At 44.4% G+C, this 25,251-nt stretch overlaps 1 protein-coding gene across 2 annotated transcripts in view; it reads left to right on the forward strand.

The window, feature by feature from the left end:
• The window catches only part of zdhhc7 (zinc finger DHHC-type palmitoyltransferase 7), an 83,585-nt gene that overhangs the window by 36,289 nt on the left and 22,045 nt on the right, over positions 1-25,251 (forward strand). For both annotated transcript variants that reach the window (XM_068049137.1, XM_068049136.1), the window contains one exon: positions 6,848-6,972. In XM_068049137.1, coding sequence (XP_067905238.1) covers positions 6,848-6,972 — 125 coding nt within the window. The remainder of the gene's footprint in view (positions 1-6,847; positions 6,973-25,251) is intronic.

The raw sequence follows: 25,251 nt of genomic DNA on the forward strand, positions 1-25,251 counted from the left end.
CGAGAGTTTGATCCTGATGAATGCCCAGTTCATTGATTTCAGCTGGGGCAACATTGGGGACACTAAAATCAGTCATGGTCTCTATTCCTTATTGGCAGCCAGCCATCCTGCAGTTAGTGTGTTTGTGTACATAATGTGAAGCCAGGATCCCCAACATTCAGTAGCCTGCTGCCCTTTCTAACTGCAGTCACATATAAGAAATGCCATCCTGGGCAGGTACTGTGGGGAGAGGGGGAGGTAACCAACAACCACGGAATCATAACTCGGGAAGAAGTCAATGATTTCAGGAGGGGATGGGGTAAATGATTGGTAAAAATGAAATTATTTTACTTGTTTTTGCTGAAGCTTTTTCATCTTTTCCCTCAATCTGACAGATTGTACAGTTAAATGCATTTGATTATTCTAAGTTTACATGAAACAGTTATTTATACTCAGGGAAATGTCTATTTTATGACGTGTTTTTTTTAGTCCATAGCATAAACACATATTTAGAGCATATATTGGGAGGAAATGATATATAACATGGTTAGGGTTGACCTCATAACTTGTGAGCAACGTGGTTATGAAAAAGTAATCGTAATTGGTGCAGTATTTATTCCTACTATATAGGTTAAAAATTCGGCAAAGCTATTCAATTCAGCCTGCGATTCTCATGTGGAGTTAGGTTTCCTAACCTTGATATATTTTTTTCAAGTAAACTTTTAGACTTTCAAAAAAAAATAGTGCCAGTGATTGGAATATAATGTACCAATGAAATATGAAAATGGGAGATATAGTATAATTGAAATTACATAAGACAATTAGTTTCAGGCAGTATTCCAGTTTAACTTAACTTAACACTATCTGTTGGATACAATAGGGGTAATTCCATGATCCAGTGCTCCCAGTGGGGAGCGACCTCACAGGGAGTGTACCGTAGAAAATTTACTATGATTTTCTGCCGAATCGAGGAATCCCCCAAAGGCCACCATGATAACCACCTTTGGTGACCAGATGTTTTGTTTTGTTGGCAGGTATGGCACCATGAACTGACTTGACTCGTGTTTCAGTATATCTGAAGCTATTCACTTCTATATTTGAACTGTCTATGTTTACAACCATTTAATGGACATGGGAATTAACTATTCAACTGAATGATTTAGTTCCAGGCCAAGGCTTTCATGGCTTATTCCAGTCTTGACCAGCTACAGGGACTGTACCTTATTTTTTCCGCTATTTTAACAGTTTAAACCTAAGTGTCAGTCCTGAAGTCAGTTTTATGTTGGAAAACATTGATGTGATTCCAATAAATGAATTTAAGATCTAAGCTAAGTAATTGTCATGGACAAGAGTGCTGTTTTAGTGTGACTTAAAGAATGTTGATATATCAGGTGTTAAGTATTAGTGTATTGGAACTAAGCTGAGTTAAATTCAGATCTATGAGGTCTAGGAGTTGCATTATCTTTACTATCATATTTTTGATCTCCCAGAACACTTGATTGGTATTTCATGTAACCCACTAATATAATCATCTTGTACATAAAAAAGAGGAAACATTGTAAATCTGTGAAGGCCTCTTGTTCTTCAAGCAAAACAAGTGCTGAATGCTCTAAAAGGAAGAGATGGGAAAGCACATCTTGTGTGAGAAATAGGTGTGCTGTAAAATGGGGATACATTTCCCACTTGCTCCTTTTCATCCTCAAAATATGCTGCAGCATGGGGCAGGATTTTAAGAGCCTGCTGCGTATCTTGGTGGAGAGCTCAAAAAATGCACAGCGGCCTGTTTAAGTAGCCGGGCAGCCCGCACCCCCACCCCCCCCCACAATCTCGTGGAGGGGGCGGGCTGTCAGTCCCCAGCAATGGCGTCAGCTGCTTGTGCGCAGGCGCTGGTGCCATTTTTAAAGGGCAGCCAACCTTGCCGGCATATTGAAACTTTTAAAGAAATATCCCCCCAAAATTGAATGAATTAATTTCTTATGCCCATTTCCCACCCCACAATAACAATTACAATAACTAATTGCCCTTCCCCTCCCAAAAAAACCCACTTACCTTTTAAATGTGACCTCTTTCCCCCCCCCCCCCCCCCCCCCAAAACCCACTCACCCCAGACTGCACAAAGTTTGAACTTCAACCCTTCCCACCATCCCCTACACCCATTACATGTATTTGATCCCATGTTCCCCCCCCCACCCAAAACTGAAAATCTTAGCTCCCCCCCCCCACCAGTGTCACGCCACCTTTCCCCGCACGGGGAATTGAAGGCGCGGGAGTGGTGGCCACTGCACCAAAGATCGTGGCAGGCCCTCAAGATTGCAGGTGAGTGTATTGTAATTTATTCATTCACTTGATTAACATATGTTAAGCAGTTACCCATCGCTCAGCAGCGGGGGGGTTACCACAGAGCCTCGCCGCCGCGTGGAGGATCGGACCAGGCCCTGCCGGCATCGAGGTCTGTGGCGGGCCTTATCTGGGACCATCATCAGGCCCCCCGCCGCCACGGATCACGATGTCAAGGGCTTGTTAAAATCTAGTCCATTATCTAAAAAGAGCTTGTCACTCTAGAATTGGCCTTTATAGCCACTCCAGGCGCTGCTGCACACACCACTGACCACCTCCAGGCGCTTACCCATTGTCTCTCGAGATAAGGAGGCCAAAGAAATCTAAAAAGACAGAAAATCATATTTTTCTTTCTGTCAGCACTCTTTACTTTGTTTCCTCACTAAATATATTCATCGATTTGACTTCTTCAATAATATTGCTCAAAATTAATTCAGGTCAGAGCCTCAAAATATTTCACTTGCATATTTCATTATGCATTGTACTGCAGCCTGGAGTGTTGACTTAATATAATGACATGTCACTAGTTAATCACTCTGTATGTTAGTGATTATTGCCTGATGGTTGCATAAAACATTTACAGCAATATCAGATAATCCTTTTAAATAAAATTAAATGGAAATTAGTAATTGAGATTAACATAAATTAAATGGCCTGCAAGCATATAAATGGTATTTTGGGAGACAAATCATGGCCTTAGCTTTTTGTTTGCTTGTTTATCTTGACTAACAAGAAAAACTTGCATTTCAATCATTACCTTTGAAGGCTTGGAAATGGCTATTTTTAAATTCTATGTTTTTAACCACAATTGTATTTCAGAATGAGATTTTTCGTAAATCAGTCATGGAACATGTATTAAGCTCCGTTACTCTAGATTTAGAATCTTCCTCAATTGACACTGTCTTCATGAATCTGGGACTAGCAAATCAGAATTTCTTCTGTGTTAATAGGGAGAAATTTGTTTGATTTATGGAGTGGGAGCAGTCAGAAAATTGCAGCAGCCCAGAATATCTACCGTGGATGTCATAACAATATGAACAATTTTGACAACACAGCCGAATTTCTGTAATAAAAAGACAAGCTGAAAAGCCAAAAATCATTCAAAAAGACGTTTATGGCTAGGGGATGTTTGAAGAAGAAAAACATTGTTCTATTCAGACCATACCAATTAAGTAGGAAATGACAACCATATGCTGATAGTTATTCATAAGGTGTCTCACAAGAGGTTTGTGAGAAAAATTAAAGAATTTGGTATAAGTAATGTATCAATATGGATGGAAAGTTGAATGACTGATAGTTAGGATAAATGGATGTTGCTCATGCAGGTTGTGTGTGTGGTAAACCCTCTCGGAGAAACGACAACAACTTGTATTTATATAGCACCTTTAATATAGTAAAATGTCCCAGTGGGAGGATATACTTAATGGAAAAACATTGAAGGGCGTGGATGAACATGGAGACCAAAGTGTTCAAATACATAAGGCTGAATTTTATGAGCCGCTCGACATTGGGGGTCGTGGCAGGGGGCCCGTAAAATTCTGCCAGGAGGGGCCCACCTCGTCCTCCCAAGTCTAGAAGGCCCTGCCGGATATTAGCGGTGGCAGCGAGGCCACAATGTGACTTCCCTGCTGCTTGGCGGCAGGGCCTTCATCTAAATGTTTAAATGAGCACTAATGAAATGCAAATTAACGTACCTGCTGACAGCGGCCGTCCCACGCCGATTTTACATCCAACCAGGCGATACAGTGGTGGGGAGGAGGGAGAATTAGGGTGGCGGGGTGGGGGAGCGGGGAAAACACTTTTTAATTGGCTGTGGGGATGGTGGGAAGGGGTTGAAGGGCAAATGTGAGAAGGTTGGGGGGGAATGGGTCGGGTATAAAATACGTTTTGTGAATATAGGGCAATGAAAAGACCATTGGCTGGTTAGGAAAGGGCCTCCATCTTCTAATTATTTAAAACAAATTAAATCTAATATACCTGTAAAAATTTAAATTATCGCTAAGGGCTTGAAGCCCTTTTAAAATGGCATCATCAGGTTGGCTGCTCCGCCCCCTCCATTTAAATCAGCCCCCCCTCATAATATTATGGGGGCTGTGCGGCGGCACTTCTGTGTCAGAAGGCCACTGTCTTCAGCGGCGCACTAATAAAATTCAGCCCATAATTCCCTGCAGATAAAAGTGTAAAAATAGCTAATAGAGTCTTGGGTTTAATATGTAGGGGCATAATGTATAGGAGTAAAGAAGTATTAATGAATTTATATAAGGTGCTGATTAGGCTGCAGTTAAAATACTGTGTGCAGTTATCAGCTTCACTTTAAAGAAAGTGCATTAAAGCCAAAGAAAGCACACTGCAGTTTCACCAGAACGATGCCATGATTGGGAAGCTGTAATTTTGAAGAGAAACTTGAGAAACTTGAAATACTAGAACTAGAAGCTGAGAAGGTTGAGAGAATATTTAATAGAGGTTTTTAAAATTGTGAAGGATTCTGATAGGGTAAATAGGAAATAACTGTCAGGGAGTCATATATTTAAAGCTGTTACTAGAGAGTGAGGAAAGATGTTAGAATTTTTTTGGACTGAGGGATATAGAAACATGGAATGCTTACCACAGGCTGGTTGAAACAGGCCATTGGATCTTTGAAGGGAAAATTCAATAAATGTTTGAAACAGAGCAAGAAGCAGGTTGTGGGGAGAGAGTGGGGTTAGTTTGGATTGCTGCAACTGTTAATTTAGTCCCACTACTCCACAGGTCATAGCATATTGGTAAAGTTTCCCACCTACTGGAAAGTAGCTAAATTAAACACTATTTGTTCCCCAGAATAAAGCACACTAAGCTAGGTTTCTTTAAATAACAACAAAATTAACTATTTATTAACAAACTAAGTCTTAAACAATAATGAGATAATTCTGTATGCGAAAAAGATTCTTTTAAAACTTCTTATTCTGCCGAACCCTCATGCGCGCACACACATACATTCAAATAAAACGGCTTTTTCGATATACAACTGCTTCTTTGGAATACTAAAATAATTGGGTTGTCGCGGTCTGGTAGGATATTTCTGGGGAGGTGTCCCAGAGTCGAATAGTAAGATGCCACTCTAAGTCTCTCCAGGCGAGGTTGTTGAACAGTCTGTGATGGATAGGTGATCAAGGCAATTCATCTGCAGCAGGCATCACACAGATCTTTCAACAAAAGGGTGTAGCAACAGGTCTACTTGGGTTTTGAACTAGCAGTCTTGCAAAGGAAGCTTTCTTGAGATATCATGGTCTTCCAAAACACAAGAGGTAACAGGAATCACTCGAGGCAGGGATTTTTCAGAGGAACCTGCTACCTCTAAAATGCAGGGCTTCCTTTCTGCAAAGCAATTTTTCTCCACAGAGAGCAGCAACTCCTCTTTTCCTGGGTCTTTTCCTCTCTCCAGGGGTCTTTTTCTCTCCCCAGGCAGACCACAGCCACCACCTCAAATGTAGGATTTATTTTCCCACAAGAGGCAAGTCTTCTTTTACAAATAGGTCTTTTTCTCTGGTCTGCAAAAAAAGTTCCAGCCAGCTCACTGCATGCTGCTGGTCCAGCCCACACTTTTTTCACAATGCAAAGTGAAACTAAAGCCCACAATCAAGTCATGTGACAGTCATAAATCATCTTGTCATTTTCCTGTTAGGCTGCATGGAAACAGGTGACTTGCAGTCTGTGCACACTTCACTCAGTCCACAATTCAAATATCAGCTCTTAAAGCAATTTTTACAAAGAAAAATAGAAACACTCACATAGCACAACAAAGAAATGGCACAAATGTGATGGATCAAAAGTGGCTTCCTTGATATATATGTGATCATACATGGCTAATTTCTATAGGTAGTAGTTGGAGAGGAAAGACCCATAATAATGTGTATGTCATAGACCATGTTAAGATACATAATTTTGGTTAAATTGTTTGATGCTACAATCAGAGTAAATCTGAGAAGTATTTCCCAGTGCGCATACTTTGTGAATGTTAGAATCATAAAATAGTACAGCACAGAAGAAGGCTATTTGGCCATCAAGTCTCTGATGGCTTTATCAAAGAGCAGTTAGCCCCACTCCCCCATACTTTCCCCATATCTATGCAATATTTTCTCCTTGAAGTATTTATCCAGTTCCCTTTTGAAGGCTACTATTGTTTCCACCACCTGATCAAGCTGTGCATCCAAATCCTAACCATTTGTTGCATAATTTTTTTTTCCTCGTGTCGCCTCTTGTTCTTTTGCCAGTCACCTTAAACCTGTGTCTTCTGGTTATCGACTTTTCAGACATTGGAACAGTTCCTGTTTATTTACTCTGTCTGAACCCTTCATGATTTTAAACACACTTTTTAAAAAAAAAGACGATTATCTATTCTTGTCCCATGGGTACAGTTAGTGAATGAGAGTGTAGAATTCTTGCAGTTGTTCCAAACAAAGATTGACGATAAGCTGAAGGTGTAAACGTTATTCCAACTGGTTTTGAGTTAAATTTCTGGTGTTAACCTAGTCTTAATGGTTTCTTTCCACAGGGTGCTGTGCCTAAAGGCAATGCCACAAAAGAATATATGGAGAGTCTACAGCTGAAACCAGGGGAGGTGATCTATAAGTGCCCAAAATGTTGCAGTATTAAGCCAGAACGAGCTCACCATTGCAGGTATTGTACAGTCTATACTTGAAAAAAAAAACAGTTTTCAACGCAGTTGTAACTAATGTGCCTAGTCATTCCATTTACATTGAGTCCTCGACCTGTAGTAGGTATCTACTGTAGTAGAACTGTAGTGTTATTGACTGAAAGTTCAATAATTTGAGAACCATTACAAATTTTGTTTCACATTTAATTATCTATCAGTTGCTTTCAGAAATTGAGACTAGTTTTTTTAAAATTAAGTATTACAATCAAAATTAAAATCAAATTCTTACATGTGATAGGTCAAAGTGGCCAAAAACAGTTCCTTTGAAGCAACACTAGCACTGACTTAACAGTCAATTGTAGTTTTGGCCACAGTACACAGGCCAGCAGCAAATAAGACTGCAAGAGTATTATCATAGTTGTGATTTTTTGTCGTTATATTTGTTTAAGATTACTGTTGGTTTTTAGCTAGGATTACTTTACTGTTCTTGCAGTTAAAGTAAACTTACAGGGGAATCCAGCTTTATAGCCCCTTGAAATGAAAGGATAGCAAAATAAGTTACAAATTGCAAGATCTCAAAGTGTTAAAATAATGTCAAGCAAGAGAGTTTTGTTTACTTGATTTATAATGTCCTCTGAACCATTTAATCTGCTACATTCTTGCCAGGGAATGATTGCACACCAGCTAGGAGGAACAATATTCAGTACTATACAGTGCACAGCGATGCCAACTACCCTTCACATGTGATTAACTGTGGTCCACGTGGTTGATGAAGAGTAGAAATTTTCCTAGAGGGAGAGAGGCAAAAATTAGAGGGAGATTTGCCCAGATTGACTCTTGAGAATATGTTCATGGTTCACTCTAAAGCAACATTGCTAGGGGACTGAGAGTGAATTTCCTTCCCACCTCGTGACTGGGAATGGTGTATAGAATGGGATATCTAAGAGCAGGTATGGGAAATAAGTACTAAAACCTTCTGAATAAAGACTAACAAAGACTATGTATGACTAACAAAGCCATACCTAGTCTGTATTTAAAAACATGAGCCCCAGTCAATTCCAGACTTTTTGTTAGGTCTGAGCACTAAAACTTACATCCAGAAATGAAGCTGCTTCACCATTCAGCTTCGTGACATTCAGCTGAACATGGAGCAAATGGCTAAGTATTCCAAACAAGTACTTTTTGTTGTGTCTCCCTTGAGAAAGAAGATATTAAAAATATGTATTTTCTTGGTCTATTTTATATTGAAAGTACTTACCATGCCACTCTTTCCAAGTACTGTTTTCCTTAAAACATTTTGGAACATTAAATTGTTGGATTTTTGCTCTTCACTTGATTTTGAAATATAATAGTGTGGAAAGAAATCAGGATTCTAAAATTGTGAAATGGTCAAATTCCAAGTCACCTGCAAAATTATGTTGGTTGCAGTAAATCAGTGTTGCCTGTTAACAACTGTCAAAATTGTTTTTGCGTAAATAAGTAAGCATTTGCAGGGATGAGAAATTTCTGCCAAATGGCAGATTTCCGACATTTGGTTTTGGAAATCCACCATTGGCTTCTTCCGGCTGTCAAAGCTTTCAATCCGGCCCTGTCTGTGATTGGTCAGTGTCTGTGACTGACAGCGGGCTGCCTGGGTGGCGTGAGTGCTGCTTGTTGGCTTGCAGCGCAGGTCCTGCTGTTTTCGAGTGGGTTGGTGAGTGAGCGGGAATGGCTGCAAGGGGAGAGAGAGAAAGAGAGGTCGAGGGGAGAGGAGGAAGTGGGTCATCGCACAGCCAGAGGCACGAGGTAGAGTGGTACTGAGGGAGCACCCAGAGTCAGGCAGCCCTTTAAACCAGCTCCGGTCCATGGAGCAGAGGCGACAGAAGCATGGGTCAGGGGGAAGTGTGCAGAGAGAGTGGGGAGCACAGGGAGAAAGAGGGGGTGGAGCTGTAGTAAATTCTGAAATGTTGGAATGCTGAGGTTACTTTGGTGATTTTATGAAAATCCATTGGTCCACTGTCTTGATGGTAATAGAAGGTTAACAAAGGAAAAACTAATATTTCTGCGCATTTGAAGTGCCTGGATGCATTTGCATCCAGTACAGATCATTACAGAACATCTGTAATTATGGGTGACTTTATTTGCACATAGATTGTGCAAATTGAATTAGTCACAATATCGTAGAGGAGTAATTCATGGAGTGTAAACAGGATGGTTTTCTGGACCAATACGTTGAGGAACCAACTAGAGAACAGGCCATCCTAAACTGGGTATTGTGTAATGAGAGAGGAATAATTGACAATCTAGTTATGCGAAACCCCCTGGGGATGAGCGACCATAACATGATAGAATTCTTCATCAAGTTGGAGAGTGACGTAGTTGATTCTGAGACTAGGGTCCTGAATCTTAATAAAGGAAACTACGAAGGTATGAGGTGCGAGATGGCTATGATGGATTGGCAAACATTACTTAAAAGGATGACGGTGGATAGGCAATGGCAAACATTCAAAGAGCGCATGGATGAACTGCAACAATTGTTTATTCCTGTCTGGTGCAAAAGTAAAACTGGAAAGGTAGCCAAACCATGGCTTACAAGGGAAATTAGTGGGAGGGCGAGTTGTGATGAGGATGCAGAGAGGCTTCAGGGTGATTTGGACAAGTTGAGTGAGTGGGCAAATGCATGGCAGATGCAGTATGATATGGATAAATGTGAGGTTATCCACTTTGGCAGCAAAAACAGGAAGGCAGATTATCTGAATGGCTATAAACTGAAAGAGGGGAATATGCAACAAGACCTGGGTGTTCCCGTACACCAGTCGCTGAAGGTAAGCATGCAGGTGCAACAGGCAGTAAAAAGGGCAAATGGTATGTTGCCCTTCATAGCGGGAGGATTCGAGAACAGGAGCAGGGATGTCTTGCTGCAATTATATAGGGCCTTGGTGAGGCCACACCTGGAATATTGTGTGCAGTTTTGGTCTCCTTATCTGAGGAAGGATGTTCTTGCTATAGAAGGAGTTAGATATAGCTCTTGGGGCGAAAGGGATCAAAGGACATGGGGGGAAAGCGGGAACAGGTTACTGAGTTGGATGATCAGCCATGATCGTATGAATGGCAGAGCAGGCTCAAAGGGCTGAATGGCCTACTCCTCCTATTTTCTATGTTTCTATTAACTGAATAGGCGGTGGCATAGTGGTATTATCACTGAACTAGTAACCCAGAGACCCAGGGTATTTCTCTGGGGACATGGGTTCGAATCCCACCACAGCAGAAGGTGGAATTTGAATTTAATTAATAAATCTGAAATTAAAAACTAGTCTAATAATGGCCAGGAAACCATTGTCGATTGTTGTAAAAACCCATCTGGTTCGCTAATATCCTTTAGGAAAGGAAATCTGCTGTCCTTACCTGGTCTGGCCTACATGTGACTCCAGACTCCAGCAATGTGGTTAACCATTACATGCCCTCTGAAATGGCCAAGCAAGCCACTCAGTTGTACCAAACCACTACGAATTCAATAAAAAGGGATGAAACCGGATGGACCACCCGGCATCGACCTAGGCACCGGAAACGACAACGGCAAACCCAGCCCTGCCGACCCTGCAAAGTCCTCCTTACTAACATCTGGGGGCTTGTGCCAAAGTTGGGAGAGCTGTCCCACAGACTAGTCAAGCAACAGCCTGACATGGTCATACTCACGGAATCATACCTTATAGACAATGTCCCAGACACTGCCATCACCATCCCCGGGTATGTTCTGTCCCACCGGCAGGACAGAGTCAGCAGAGGTGGTGGCACAGTGGTATACAGTAGGGAGGGAGTTGCCCTGGGAGTCCTCAACATCGACTCCAGACCCCATGAAGTCTCATGGCATCAGGTCAAACATGGACAAGGTAACCTCCTACTGATTACCACCGACCGCCCTCTCTCAGCTGATGGCTCAGTACTCCTCTATGTTGAACACCATTTGGAGGAAGCACTGAGGGCGGCAAGGGCACAAAATGTACTCTGGGTGGGGGACTTCAATGTCCATCACCAAGAGTGGCTCGGTAGCACCACTACTGACCGAGCTGGCCGAGTCCTAACGGACATAGCTGCTAGACTGGGTCTGCGGCAGGTGGTGGGGGAACCAACACGAAGGAAAACATACTTGACCTCGTCCTCACCAATCTGCCTGTCACAGATGCTTCTGTCCATGACAGTATTGGTAGGGGTGACCACCGCACAGTCCTTGTGGAGACAAAGTCCCGCCTTCACATTGAGGATACCGTCCATCGTGTTGTGTGGCACTATCACCGCGCTAAATGGGATAGATTCCGAACAGATCTAGCAATGCAAAACTGGGCATCCATGAGGCGCTGTGGGCCATCAGCAGCAGCAGAGTTGTACTCAACCACAATCTGTAACGCATATCCCCCACTCTACCATTACCATCAAGCCAGGAGACCAACCCTGGTTCAATGAAGAGTGCAGGAGGGCATGCCAGGAGCAGCACCAGGCATACCTCAAAATGAGGTATCAACCTGGTGAAGCTACAACCCAGGACTCCTTGCATGCCAAACTGCGTAAGCAGCATGCGATGGACAGAGCTAAGCGATCCCATAACCAACGGATCAGATCTAAGCTCTGCAGTCCTGCCACATCCAGCCGTGAATGGTAGTGGACAAATAAACAACTAACTGGAGGAGGTGGCTCCATAAATATCCCCATCCTCAATGATGGGGGAGCCCAGCACATCAGTGCGAAAGATAAGACTGAAGCATTTGCAACAATCTTCAGCCAGAAGTGCCAAGCTGATGATCCATCTCGGCCGCCTCCTGAAGTCCCCAGCATCACAAATGCCAGACTTCAGCCAATTCGATTCACTCCGCGTGACATCAAGAAACGACTGAAGGCACTGGATAATGCAAAAGCTGTGGGTCCTGACAATATTCCGGCAATAGTAGTGAAGACCTGTGCTCCAGAACTTGCCGTGCCCCTAGCCAAGCTGTTCCAGTACAGCTACAACACTGGCATCCACCCTGCAATGTGGAAAATTGCCCAGGTATGTCCTGTACACAAAAAGCAGGACAAGTTCAACCCGGCCAATTACCACCCCGTCAGCCTACTCTCAATCATCAGCAAAGTGATGGAAGGTGTCATCAACAGTGCCATCAAGCAGCACTTGCTTTGCAATAACCTGCTCAGTGACGCTCAGTTTGAGTTCCGCCAGGGCCACACAGCTTCTGACCTCATTACAGCCTTGGTTCAAACATGGACAAAAGAGCTGAACTCGAGGTGAGGTGAGAGTGACTGCCCTTGACATCAAGGCAGCATTTGACCAAGTATGGCATCAAGGAGCCCTAGCAAAACTGGAGTCAATGGGAATCAGGGGGAAAACCTTCCACTGGCTGGAGTCATACCTCGCACAAAGGAAGATGGTTGTGGTTGTTGGAGGTCAACCATTTGAGCTCCAGGACATCACTGCAGGAGTTCCTCAGGGTAGTGTCCTAGGCCCAACCATCTTCAGCTGCTTCATCAATGACCTTCCTTCAATCATAAGGTCAGAAGTGAGGATGTTCGCTGATGATTGCACAATGTTCAGCACCATTTTGACTCCTCAGATACTGAAGCAGTCCGTGTAGAAATGCAGCAAGACCTGGACAATATCCAGGCTTGGGCTGATAAGTGGCAAGTAACATTCGCGCCACGCAAGTGCCAGGCAATGACCATCTCCAACAAGAGAGAATCTCACCATCTCCCCTTGACATTCAACGGCATTCCCATCACTGAATCCCCGACTATCAACATCCTAGGGGCTACCATTGACCAGAAACTGAACTGGAGTAGCCATATAAATACCGTGGCTACAAGAGCAGGTTTGAGGCTAGGAATCCTGAGGCGAATAACTCATCTCCTGACTCCCCAAAGCCTGTCCACCATCTACAAGGCACAAGTCAGGAGTGTGATGGAATACTCTCCACTTGCCTGGATGGGTGCGGCTCCAACAACTCTCAAGAAGCTCGACATCGTCCAGGACAAAGCAGCCCGCTTGATTGGCACCCCATCTACAAACATTCACTCCCTCCAGCACCAATGCACAGTGGCAGCAGTGTGTGCCATCTGCAAGATGCACTGCAGCAATGTACTAAGGCTCCTTAGTCAGCACCTTCCAAACCCGCGACCTCTACCACCTAGACGGACAAGGGCAGCAAACACATGGGAGCACCACCACCTGCAAGTTCCCCTCCAAGTCGCACACCATCCTGACTTGGAACTATATCGCCGTTCCTTCACTATCGCTGGGTCAAAATCCTGGAACTCCCTTCCTCACAGCACTGTGGGTGTACCTACCCCAAATGGACTGCAGCGGTTCAAGAAGGCAGCTCACCACCACCTTCTCAAGGGCAATTAGGGATGGGCAATAAATGCTGGCCTGGCCAGTGACGCCTACATCCCATGAATGAATAATAAAAAACTGGTCTTATTACATGATTCCTTGTCAAAAAAAATTTCAGACTTTTTTGTCTTTACCCACTCTCACCCCTGTATTTGGGAAGAAGGCATGTTTTAACCAGACATTTGGTTAAGTGTGGATGCATTGAATATTGGAGGAAACAAGTTTTGCCAAAGTGGAATTTATTTTTGCTTATGAGATTACTGAAACAAAGAGTACCCTTCCTCGACTCATCAACAAAGAGTTATTACAGAAATTACATTGAGATGCAGGCCGATCATGTGTTTCAGATTTGCTGTGTGTCCTTTCTCTGTGTAAAGAATGCTTTCACATCACAATACTGGAATGACCCAAGTAAAGTGGAGCTTTGGATTGACAGTCATTTTTCTGAAGGAGCAAGACGAGTATTAGGTTTGCTACAGAGGAAGGAAAAACATACAATACTGTGAACTCTAAAAGTTGATATCCAGAAAAGAAAATGTTAGTATTTTGGCCATTTGATCAGAGTTGTGAAGCTACAGAGATCTCTTCTGGAGAACAAAGAGAGCAGAAAGAGGGGTCGACCTAGGCGTAGTTGGATGATGGATGTCACAGAGCTGTTGCAGACAAGCTACTGTGGATGCGTGAGGATGATGCAACATAGACGAGCATGACATACCATGACAGCAGATATCCTGGTAGGAGTAGTTACAAGCAGCAACAACTCTGAATTTCCTGTGGATTGCAGTTCTGAAATTGATGTCAGTGGAGGAGCACCAACACTTATGACTGATATTATTGAATGGTGGAGCAAGCATGAGGAACCGAGTGGCCGGCTCCTGCTCCTAATTTGTATGTTCGTAGGTATGTATATTACTCAAATCACTTAGCAATTGGTGTAAATTTGTCTAGTACGTGACCTAGATCACTTTCACTAGACAGGACATGCTGAATTTTATGATCTCGCTGGAGTGCACAAAATGGTGGTGGTCCTGATGTCACATGAGCAGCTGTGATTAGGTAGCAGGCGTCTGTTTTACGTTTTGGAGGCGGCTGTCTCCCCAATCACATGGCTGGGACAGCAAGCGAGAAGCTGTTCACTGCATCAGCTGGTGGTGGAGCATCTTTAAAAGCTGCCAGCCCTGCATTCACACTCTCGCTGGATTCTGCAGCAGCTGTCTCACTGAAAACATCTGCAGATTAACAAAAATTGTAACGTCAGCAAGCAGCCCCTCTGGGCATACTGCTGAGAATGTCAGAGGGCAGAGGAAGGGTGGCCTCATGCTTCAGTGGTGCCTTCCTGCTGCGTCTCCTCCAGACTGCAAGGGAAAGCTGGGGGTCCTCTTCCCCAGAGATGGAAAGAGGAGATCCTCCTGCCTGACCAAGCAAGCCTGATGGAGATTACAGAGGAGGTCAGCAGGCATGGGCTCACCAGACGCAACTGAGTGCAGTGCAGAAAGAGGGTCAGTGACTTCCTGTGTTCAGCCAAGGTAAGTGCCATATTCCAAAATTGCTTTGTGTGATCTGGGTGTCACTGCACAGTGTGCCTCAAGGTGAGGGTGCCACTGCTATTCCAAAGACAGGGAATTCACAGCAGATTCGTGACAGATGTCAGCTGCGTCTGTGAAACAAGTCACCTTCGTTTCTAGCTCAGCCCCGGTAAATCCCATGACAGGGTGAGTCAGTATGAGATACATCACATCCTCCAGATGTTGAGTAGGGGCCCATGTTAGCAGAACTGTCAGGGTGAAACGCTTGGCAATGTTTAATTTTTTACATCCTTGCTCTTGCAGCAGAAGAGGGCCCATAACAGGAGGGAGGTGGCCAGGACCAGTGGCGGCGTGTCGGACAAGCGCCTTCTCAGTCAGACCAAAGAAGAGGCCTTAGAACTAGCATGGTGCCAAGGAGAACGTGCTATTTTAGACAAGGAGATCGGGGTCCCTGCGCAAGAGAGTGGTTATTGCTGATCAGCTAAAAGTTCATTAATAATGGAGAACTAGCTCTGGCATGCTGTCCTTAATGAGATATGTGTAGCCTAACCCACACAATTTGGGCTAGATTTTGTGCTGGAGGCTGGGCTCTTGGCACCAGGTCAAAAAGGTGGGTGGAACCCCGCCTCTGCCTTTTTGTAACCCCTCCACCGGCGCGATCCTCTGCTCTTTTTGAATGAAAGTTTCAGGAGGCGGGATCCCTGTCCCTTTAAAGACTTTAAAGGGACAGGGATCCCGCCGCCAAGAGCTGCCGGCCAATCAGAGGGCCAACAGCTTCGCAGTATCAGCAGCACCTCCAGGAGCAGTGGCCACTGCCGGTACTGCAGAGGCCTCCGATCCAGGCCCAGTGGTGGAACCCTGGAACAGAGGGTTCTCTGAGACGGGGTCGCTGGAGCCAGAAGTCCCCAGCGAGGTGGATTGGGAGTGGTCGTGTGGTAGAGGGGGGGGGGGTGTCCTGTAAAGTTATTCCCGGTGGGGTCCTCCATGGGTCACAAATTGCCACAAAGGAGGGACCACCATCCTTCACCCCCCCCACCACCGCCTCCAAGCCTGCAGGGAGGGCGCATCGTGCAACAAGGCAGAGGTAGTGGGAAGAGGCCGTTAATTTGTTGTTAATAGGTCACATAAGGGCTTCAATTGGCTTCTGAGTGGGAAGGCTGTCGTCAACTTATCTCATCCCCGGGCCTGCCGCCACCTGCACCATCCATCACAATGCCCCGTGCCGTCTCCACCACAGGTGGCCTCACAAAACTCCGGCCATTGTTTCCATTGTATCGTGAAGGTCGCCTTTCGCAGATGACTGCAGCCCCTGTGGGACACCCATCAACCTCTGAGGAAGAGGAACACTCACAGGAACACCGTCCATGACTCTCCTGCATCTTCCAGCAGTGCAGTTACTTCACCTCGGTAGAAATCCACTCAGCTTTAGAATCAAGGTCTCAAGCTGGTAAAAGCAACACATGCACCCGAGCAGCTGGCTGAGGCTGGGACACCCGAGGCCTCTGACAGTCGGAGGGCTGTGGGTGGCTCGGGCCATGCTGAGGCCCAGGCTGATCATGAGCCTCTGTTGTTGACAGCACAGAGCTATGTTATGCACTCTAATTAAATGCTCTTTTGTGCCAGTCTTTAGCCTTCATTGTGTGTAAACCAGCTTCCAACATACCTTAATTTTGACCCTCTGAATCCCAACATACCCCTTAGAGTTGTGCCAGTGTGACCATGCACCTCATTATCAAGGCAATGCGAGTGAAGTAATCAACAAATGCTCTCTCATGGGCACTAGCCTAAAGGGATCAAAGGGTATGGGGCGAAAGCAGGAACAGGTTACTGAATTGATGATCAGCCATGATCATAATGAATGGCGGAGCAGGCTCGAAGAGCCGAATGGCCTACTCGTGCTCCTATTTTCTATGTTTCTATGTAGGCACATTGTAGGTAGCCTTCATTCAGCTAACACAGATGGAAAGGAGACAGAAGATAACGTGCATGATGGTCTGTATATATATATATATATATATATATATATTGCATTGTTATTGAGTCGACATCAGGGTGGCTGAAATTGGGTCATTATGAGATTGTCTCTTGCCTCCTTTGCGACTAGCTCACCATGATTGGCCTCCATCGCCATATTGTCTTTTTCCATAGCTGCTTGGCCCTGTCTCTCCTCCTCTTCATCGGAAGGTGTTTGTTGCTCGTGCATGTCTTCCTCATGTAAGGCCTCTCCTTTCTGAAGTGCTAGATTATGTAGAGCATAGCAGACCACTATGATACATTTTGGCTTACAGCAGGGTTCCACTAGATCAATCAAGGGAGTTGGAATCTCATCTTTATAAACCCAGTGGTCTACTCGATGGTCGCTCAGGTGGAACTGTGGCAAGTGTTGTACCTCTCCTCCACAGCATTGTGAGGGTTTCTCACAGGCGTCAGAAGCCATGTCTTCAATGAGTAGCCCTGGTTACTGAGAAACCATCCCTGAAGGCGAGTGGGGCGATGGCGGAGTGAAAAGCTGTGGCACCTGGGATTGTCGAAGTATGTAGGCATCGTGGCTGCTTCCCCGGAAGCGGACACACACCTATAGGGAAAGCTTTCGGTGGTCACAGATCTGTTGAATGTTGATTGAATGGAAGCCCTGCCTGTTGATGAAGGCTGCTGGCAGGTCCGTGGGAGCTGGTCCGTGACTTGATGGGCATATGCGTACAATCAATTACACCTGCGAGAATCCAGCTATCACTCCAAATCCGATGGCCCTCTCTGCCAGACTGTCAAGGTCGGGCCAGTAGCGCGCACAGTTTCTGGCTCTCTTGAACAGGGCATTGGTTAGCTCCTTGATGCAACAGTGCGCTGCGGCCTGGGAGATCCCACACATGTTCCATCTGGATCCCAATGCAAAGAAGTTGAGTACCACAAGCATAGGGTGATCACCAAATCCCAATGGTCACAAATCATTTGCGATAGTTAGGCGGGGCAGCTGTAGCCTTCGCTGACAGTGTCGCTCGGACAACTGCAGGTAGGTAATGCAAGTCCTGTAGACTCTCTGGTGTACTTGGGTCCTTCTTGGTCTTGCAGGCTACTGCTTTTCGTGACTTGGAGCTTCAGGATGAAGTGCAGCTGCCTTTTGGGCCCGCCTCCATTGGAGGTGACTCAACATGCCAAAGGGATCCAGAAACTCAAGGTGAATGAGACCCATTGCAGTTTCCCTGAGCTCTTTGGCTCCCTTCCAATGTAGAGATAAGCCTGTGTAGGCAGATATGTTTGTCAATCTTTGCTCATCTGGATGCCTGATGTAGCTCTAGAGCAAAGGTTACTGTTGGTCTAACACATTTTCCAGATGTGTGAGAGAGCACACATACAACATCATTTATGTTACCTTTTCATGGGCCCCCGACACACAGGCTATGTTCTTGCAAAGCTCTTCCCATTCACACATCCCCCTTGAAGAGCTCCTCCCATTCACAGAGAACCCCCTTGCAGAACATCCCCCCTTCACAGAGAACCCCCTTGTAGAGCATCGCCCCCCCATTCAGAGAACCCCTTTGCAGAGCTCCCCCATTCACAGAGCACCCCCCCCCATTAACAGAACCCCCTTGCAGAGCATTGCCCCTCCCCCATTCAGAGAGCCTCCTTGCAAGGCATTCCCCCCCCCCCCCCCATTAACAGAGAACTCCCTTGCAGAGTTCCCCCATTCACAGAGACCCCCCTTGCAGAGCTCCCCCAGTACACACAATCTCCTTGGGCACTCAGCATAGCAACAGGGGTCACTGTCCCCACTACCCCCCCACTCCCCCCCCCCACTTCCCCTATGCTGCTATGGTCAGGTTACCTTCCCTTTTACAGCACCGAGGCCACTTGCCTCAGTGCCCCCAGCTTTTCAGGGTCGCAAAACTGAAGACGTGATTGGCGCATGTCAAACACCAAATTGCAGCGCATTCATTGGATCAGAAATAATTACATTGAAATTCATGTAAAAGCATTTAAGTCATATAAATTGCGATGCCGTCATATCTGAGCTTCAGTATGACCACAGTACTTCCCCGGCCGCATGATTATAATCGGAACACTGCAGCACGATGCTGGGTTTCGGGTGGAGAACTCTTTGGCAGTTTTCCGTCCCCCCACACCAGCAAGCCCGCCTTAAATGGAAGCACAAAATTCAGCCTGACGTGTGCAGTTTAGGTCAATTCACAATGGAAGTGCTTCACTTTTATCTTTATTCTGCTTCATTTAATTTCATACTGCAGTTGTCTAAAATATATGTACGGTGTACAGTTTCTAGATATATAGCTCTACAGTGGTTTTAAATTAAGTTCAGAAAGCTGTGCCATGCCTATTAAGCAGTTTTGTGTCAATGTCAATTCTTCAACAATAAATTAAGAACCAAGTAACTTCTGTTTTTGTTTAATGGCGCTATATTTGTCATTGTAATCAGTAATTGATTCATTTTGTTTGGGATATAGACATAGGTGGCAAGGCTGACATTTATTGCCCATCTCTAGTTGCCCTGAGAAAATGGTGGTGGGCAGCCTTCTTGAACCATTGCAGTCTGTGTAGAATTTCTTGTTTTGTAGTTGATACAACCAAGTAACTTACTAAGCCACTTCAGAGGGACTTTAGAGTCAACCACATTGGTGTGGGACTCCAGTCGCACATTGCCCAGACTGCATAAACGGCGTCGGGCATTTGTAAATTAGCTGGGTTTTAACAACAATCTGACAGCTTTGTGGCCATTTTATGGATATCCCTTTTTATGATTCCCCACAACATGAAAAGCTGTGAATAATTTGATTGAAGATGTTATTAAATATAAGTTTCAGATATGAAAGTATTTATAATTTTTTAATAAATGTTATTTAAATTATTTTATTTTCAACATATTCTTATTTTAACTGTGTTGCTAACAGAAAATGTCACAGCCTCCTCACAGTGCAGCAAAACACAGGAAGCAGAATACAAGAAATTTTTCTTACAGGACCTTTGGGGTATTAAGTTTTTGGGGTATGAACTCTCAGTTGAGCCAATCCTGGTTAAATCAATGTGCTTCCAAGTGTACAAAGAGAACTGTGGGGGCTGGAGGAGAGAAAATTAAAGCTCATTATGTAGTTTCTGTTGTTTTTCTCTATTCATCAAATTGTTTTACAGTGGATGATCTCGTGAAAAATACAATTAATAGATTTTTCATTCAGCATTTGAAAACTTGCCAATGCAAAAGCACTGATTTTCGCAGTCCATGCTCAGTGCTGTCGCTATCAATCCCTACTTTAAAAAAAAATGATCGTACCAGTGTGTGAAATTGTCTTGGTTTGTCCATAATTTCAATGAAAATTGGCTAGCTTGCTTTGTTAGTCACAGTCCCAACTTGGAAACTAATTAGGTCAGGTTTCATGGCTGGTTCACTACTTCTTTGAAATGTTAATATGCATAAGTTTGCAGTTGGGAAATAGACTTATTTATTATCTGTAATGGCTACATATCAGAGGATATCTTGAAAGGAGGATAATTACTGTTTTAAGAGTAACACCTGTGTTATGAAAGGTTTAATTTCTGGTCGTAGCTGTTGATTTTGAGTTTAGTGTTGAAGTGCAGCTTTCGGTATTTAGCTGCATTTCAGTTTCCGGTATTGGCACTCAGCTTCCATCTGGTGGGTAAGAGTATTTCCTCACTGCACTGCAAAGTTTGTGAAAGGTAGTTTCCTCTGAAAGAAGTGAGAAAGAGGTTCTGTCAAAAGCATTTTAATCTAGAGACAGATTCAATGCTTTCTATTTATTTGTGCCATCTTGTTGTCTTTCTTTGTGGTGTAATGATCTATTTTCTAAATAAATCTGACTATTAATTACATAGTAGTCTGGCGGTGTCTTTTGGAACAAACAAGAAAGTATGGTGGTCATCTCATTTGAGGTCTGGTGTATCACAATGTAATTAGTGGGTAGATTGTGGCAAGTTGTCTCATTCATAATATGTATAAAAGTGCAGGTTTCATTCAGTACATCAGAACCCAGTCTGCGTTTGCTTATGGAAATTGCTTGTCCACTGGGAAGACAATTTGCAAGTGCTAGGAGAAAGCCTGAATCGTGACAGTTGTCAAAGGTTCAAATTTGTTAGCTCTTTACCAATGTTGATTCAGCTCCCTTCCACCACCGTAATGTCACTGATCATTTCAAAAAAGAAATTAATAGTTATCCTGTGGCTCAGATGTTAAGAGCACAGTATATACATATTAAATGACCAAGTGGGAAGAAAAATGTTTAAGGGGGAATTTTATGCTCTCCCTTGTGGCGGGTTTGGAGGCGAGGAGAGCATATTATCAGGTGGAATGGTGGCGGTGGGGGGAGTCCCGCCTCCTTCCTGCCTCTGCCAAAATTAGGTCTGGGGTGGGAAGGCCTGTGAATGGCCACTGCCAATTGAGGCCCTTAACTGGGCAATTAATTCACAATTAAGGGCCTCATCCCACCGCCACCATTATCCTTGTGGCGGGCGAGCCCGTTACTGCACGGGAAGCACGGCACGAGAAACCGTGCGGCTGCTTCCTGGCTCCAGGGTGGGATGGGGTGCGTCCCTCGTTAAAAGGTATTTTGTGCCTGAACGAGGGACCCGGCATTGGCAAGTTAGCGGGAGGGGGCCACTGAGAGGCACCCCCTGCCCTTGCTACTGAGCCCCCCCGCCCCACACCCCATGAGACCACTCCCGTCCTGACCTACCTGTGGCCTGGTTCCAGCGCTGTTCCTGGGCCTCAAGTAGGTGCTCCACCGGCAGCAGTCCGGCGCTACTCATTTAATGAGCTGCAGGCCTCTGATTGGCCGACAGCTCTCGGAGGGCGGGAATTCAATCTCTGGGTTCCTTGATCCCATGGAAGGCCCGCCACTGTCCGCTTAATTGCTTAATTGTTGCTAGCTTCGGCGGGCCTCCCACATAAGAGGCGACACAGGGTTCTTGGCGTCACTTTTTCTGAACGTTGAGACCCCCATCATCCAGATAAAATCCCGGCCTTAGTCTTTGAATTGACTGACAGATAGCAAATATGAAAGAAGGTTGGAAATTCTATTGAATTATGCTATTAATTGGACAAAGCTCTTACATTGCTTGCCAGTTATTAATTTTGCTTCAATTCTAGATAATTTTGATCAAGACTTTTAAAAATAAGCTGCATAACCTCATTGATTTTGAACACATCTATAAAAATTTACATTAGTAAATGCTGCCCTCTCATTCTGAAATCTTCTGAGACAAAAACTCGAAGTGCACTTTGAAAAGTTGTTGTTATTATTGAATCCTTGGGCCAGGCTGCATGTATGAATGTTAAAATACATCTACTTTTTCATTAAAAACAAATTTCATAGCAGAAATCAAAATGATTCCATTGTGTTGTTTTATTTGGGGAATGTATTCCATCTTGGGTATGTTTTAATGTAATGTGTTAAATGTTCATACATTTCCACAGAGCTATTCTAAGGGAAGACTTGTCTTTGCCTTTTGTTAGAAATGTTCCTGATTACTGTTTTTCTTTGCATTTCTCAATATGGATTTAATCTTAATAACAGGAAGTTAAGGTTACTTTTTGCAATTTTTTAGTACATTGTAAGTAGGCAAATTTTTTTATTATACTATATAGAAAGTTATAGCTCCAATATCTTAAGCATTTCGTTGATATCTACGAAACATTCTGCCTGTTTTATACGACCAGTTTGCCTCCAATGGCAATACTAACCAATCAGTGCTGTTGCCATTGGAGGCACTAAATGTTTCCGGTAGCAGTTTCGCACCCTGCCCTCAACCATAATTGCCACTGGTGGCAAAGTTGACCAGCTCCTGGTGAAATAAGTTTCTGTCTATTCCTTGATGTGGATTCTGACCTCCCTTGTGCTGAGCTCTTGGCCATCCTGAGCAGTTTTTAGTATTGCTGGCCTATGTGGAACGATCCCTGATGCTGAGATGCTCCCACTAGATCTGTAGTGTCCTTTATGTTATGTTCATTCATGGGATTGAGTGTCAATGGCAAGGTCAGCATTTATTACCCATCCCTAATTGCCCTTGGGAAGGTGGTGGTGAGGCGCCGCGTTGAGCCGCTGCACTTCATGTGGTGTTAGGGCGAGTGTTCAAGATTTTGACCTAGCAACAGTGAAGGAATGGTGATGTAGTTCCAAGTCAGGATGCTGTCTGACTTGGAGGGGAACTTGCAAGTGGTGGTGTTCCCATGTGACTGCTGCCCGTGTCCTTCTGGGTGGTACAACCTGTGGATTTGGAAGATGCTGTCGATGGAGCTTTGGTGAGTTGCTGCGTTGCACCTTGTCGATAGTTCACTCTGCTACCACTGTGCACTGGTGGTGGAGGGAGTGAATGCTTAAGGTGGTGGTGGGGTGCTGATCAAGTGGGCTGCTTTGTCTTGAATGGTGTCAAGCTTCTTGAGAGTTGTTGGAGCTGCACTCATCCAGACAAATGGAGAGTGTCCATCACACTCCTGACTTGTGCCTTGTAGATGTTAGACAGGCTTTGGGGAGACAGGAGGTGAGTTACTCACCGCAGAATTCCCAGCCTCTGACCTGCTCTTGTAGCCAGAGTATCTGGCTGGTGCAGTTAAGTTTCTCGTCAATGGTAAATTCCTGTATGTTGATGATGGAGGTTCAGCGATGGTAATGCCATTGAGCATCAAGGGGCGATTTTTCTCTTATTGGAAATGGTCATTACCAGGCACTTGTGTGGCACGAGTGTTACTTGCCACTTATCAGCCCAAGCCTGAATGTTGTCCAGGTCTTGCTTCATGCAGGCACAGACTACTTCAGAATCTGAGGAGTCACGAATAGAACTGAACACTGTGCAATCATCAGTGAACATCCCCACTTCTGACCTTATGATGAGAAAGCCATTGATGAAGCAGCTGAAGATGGTTGGGCCTAGGACACTACCCTGAGGAACTCCTGCAGCGATCTCCTGGGGCTGAAATGATTGGTCTCCAGCAACCACAACCATCTTCCTTTGTGCTAGGTATGACTCCAAGCACTGGAATTTTCCCCTGATTCCCATTGACTTCAATTTTGTAAGGGCGCCTTGATGTCATACTCAGTCAAATGCAGCTTGATGTAAAGGGCAGTCACTCTCACCTCACCTCTGGAATTCAGCTCTTTTGTCCATGTTTGGACCAAGGCTGGACTGAGGTCTTGAGCCAAGTGGCCCTGGTGGAACCTGGTGAGCATCGGTGTGCAGATTGTTGCTGGGCCGCTCAGTAGCACTGTCAATAACACCTCCCATTATTTTGCTGATGATTGAGAGTAGACTGATTGGATTTGTCCTGCTTTTTGTGGACAGGACATACCTGGGTAATTCTCTACATGGTTGGGTAGATTTCAGTGCATAATATAAACAGGGCACTGACCGGAACTGTCACAGTGTTAAGGAATATCAAATGTTCATATTGAAAGCTGCTCTCTGCGGCTATCACACACTGACATTTTAGTTGAGTGTTCACGCACACAGCTAAAAGCTAGCGTCGACCACATATGAGTATATTTACTGGGCAGAGCAGAAATTAGTTTTTGTTTGCAGATGCAAAACATGTTTGTGACTGTTTTATTGTAAATTCTCTGTGAAAACAGCACAATCTTCCCTACAATAAAAGCAAGATGCTGGAAATCTGAAACAAAAACATCAAGTGCTGGAAATACTCAGCAGGTCCGGCAGCATCTGTGGAGCGAGAAACAGTCAACGTTTCAGGTCTATGACCTGATGCACAGGATGAAAGGTCACAGACCTGAAATGTAAACTCTGTTTCTCTCTCTACAGATGCTGCCAGACCTGCTGAGTATTTCCAGCACTTTCTGTTTTATTACAATCTTCCCTACACATCTTTAGAGAAAGAATCAGTGCTCTATATCAGCGGCAAACCATCTCTGTTCAGCTTTAGGACCATGCTAGTCAAGGATACATCCAAAATAGAGGCCGCAGAATTGTCTCTCACTAAAAGCTTTGTGTACTGACAAATATTAGTCAATTAACCTACAATGTGTGAAATACAAGGTGGTTATCAGTTCCTTTCACGTGACCGTTTTCCTTTAAGTTCCTTTGGTGAGTTAGGATAGTAACGTAACTCTTGATTTTTTTTGTTGTTGTTGTGACTTTAGAGATGCTAGCCACCAAATGCACGCGCATTTTTAATCAAATGACTGGAAATTCAGAATCAGTTTAGGAAAGTGCAGAAGAGAAATTTGGTTTAGAAATAAAACTTCAAAATTTGCATGTGAGCAATAAATTTGTATTGAATGACTGAAGCTCTGATACAAGCACATGCTCAATGTTTATTCATTGAGTAGATTTGGTGATCCATGGTAGTGTTGCTTTTTATTGATTTCAATTTTCACAATTTCTGACCTTAAAATTATTTAAGAATTGCTATTGACCTCATCTACAATTTTAATCATTTTAGAAGCGCTTTA

The sequence above is a fragment of the Heterodontus francisci genome, chromosome 17 (assembly GCF_036365525.1).
Source record: "Heterodontus francisci isolate sHetFra1 chromosome 17, sHetFra1.hap1, whole genome shotgun sequence".
In the NCBI taxonomy this organism is placed as follows: domain Eukaryota; kingdom Metazoa; phylum Chordata; class Chondrichthyes; order Heterodontiformes; family Heterodontidae; genus Heterodontus; species Heterodontus francisci.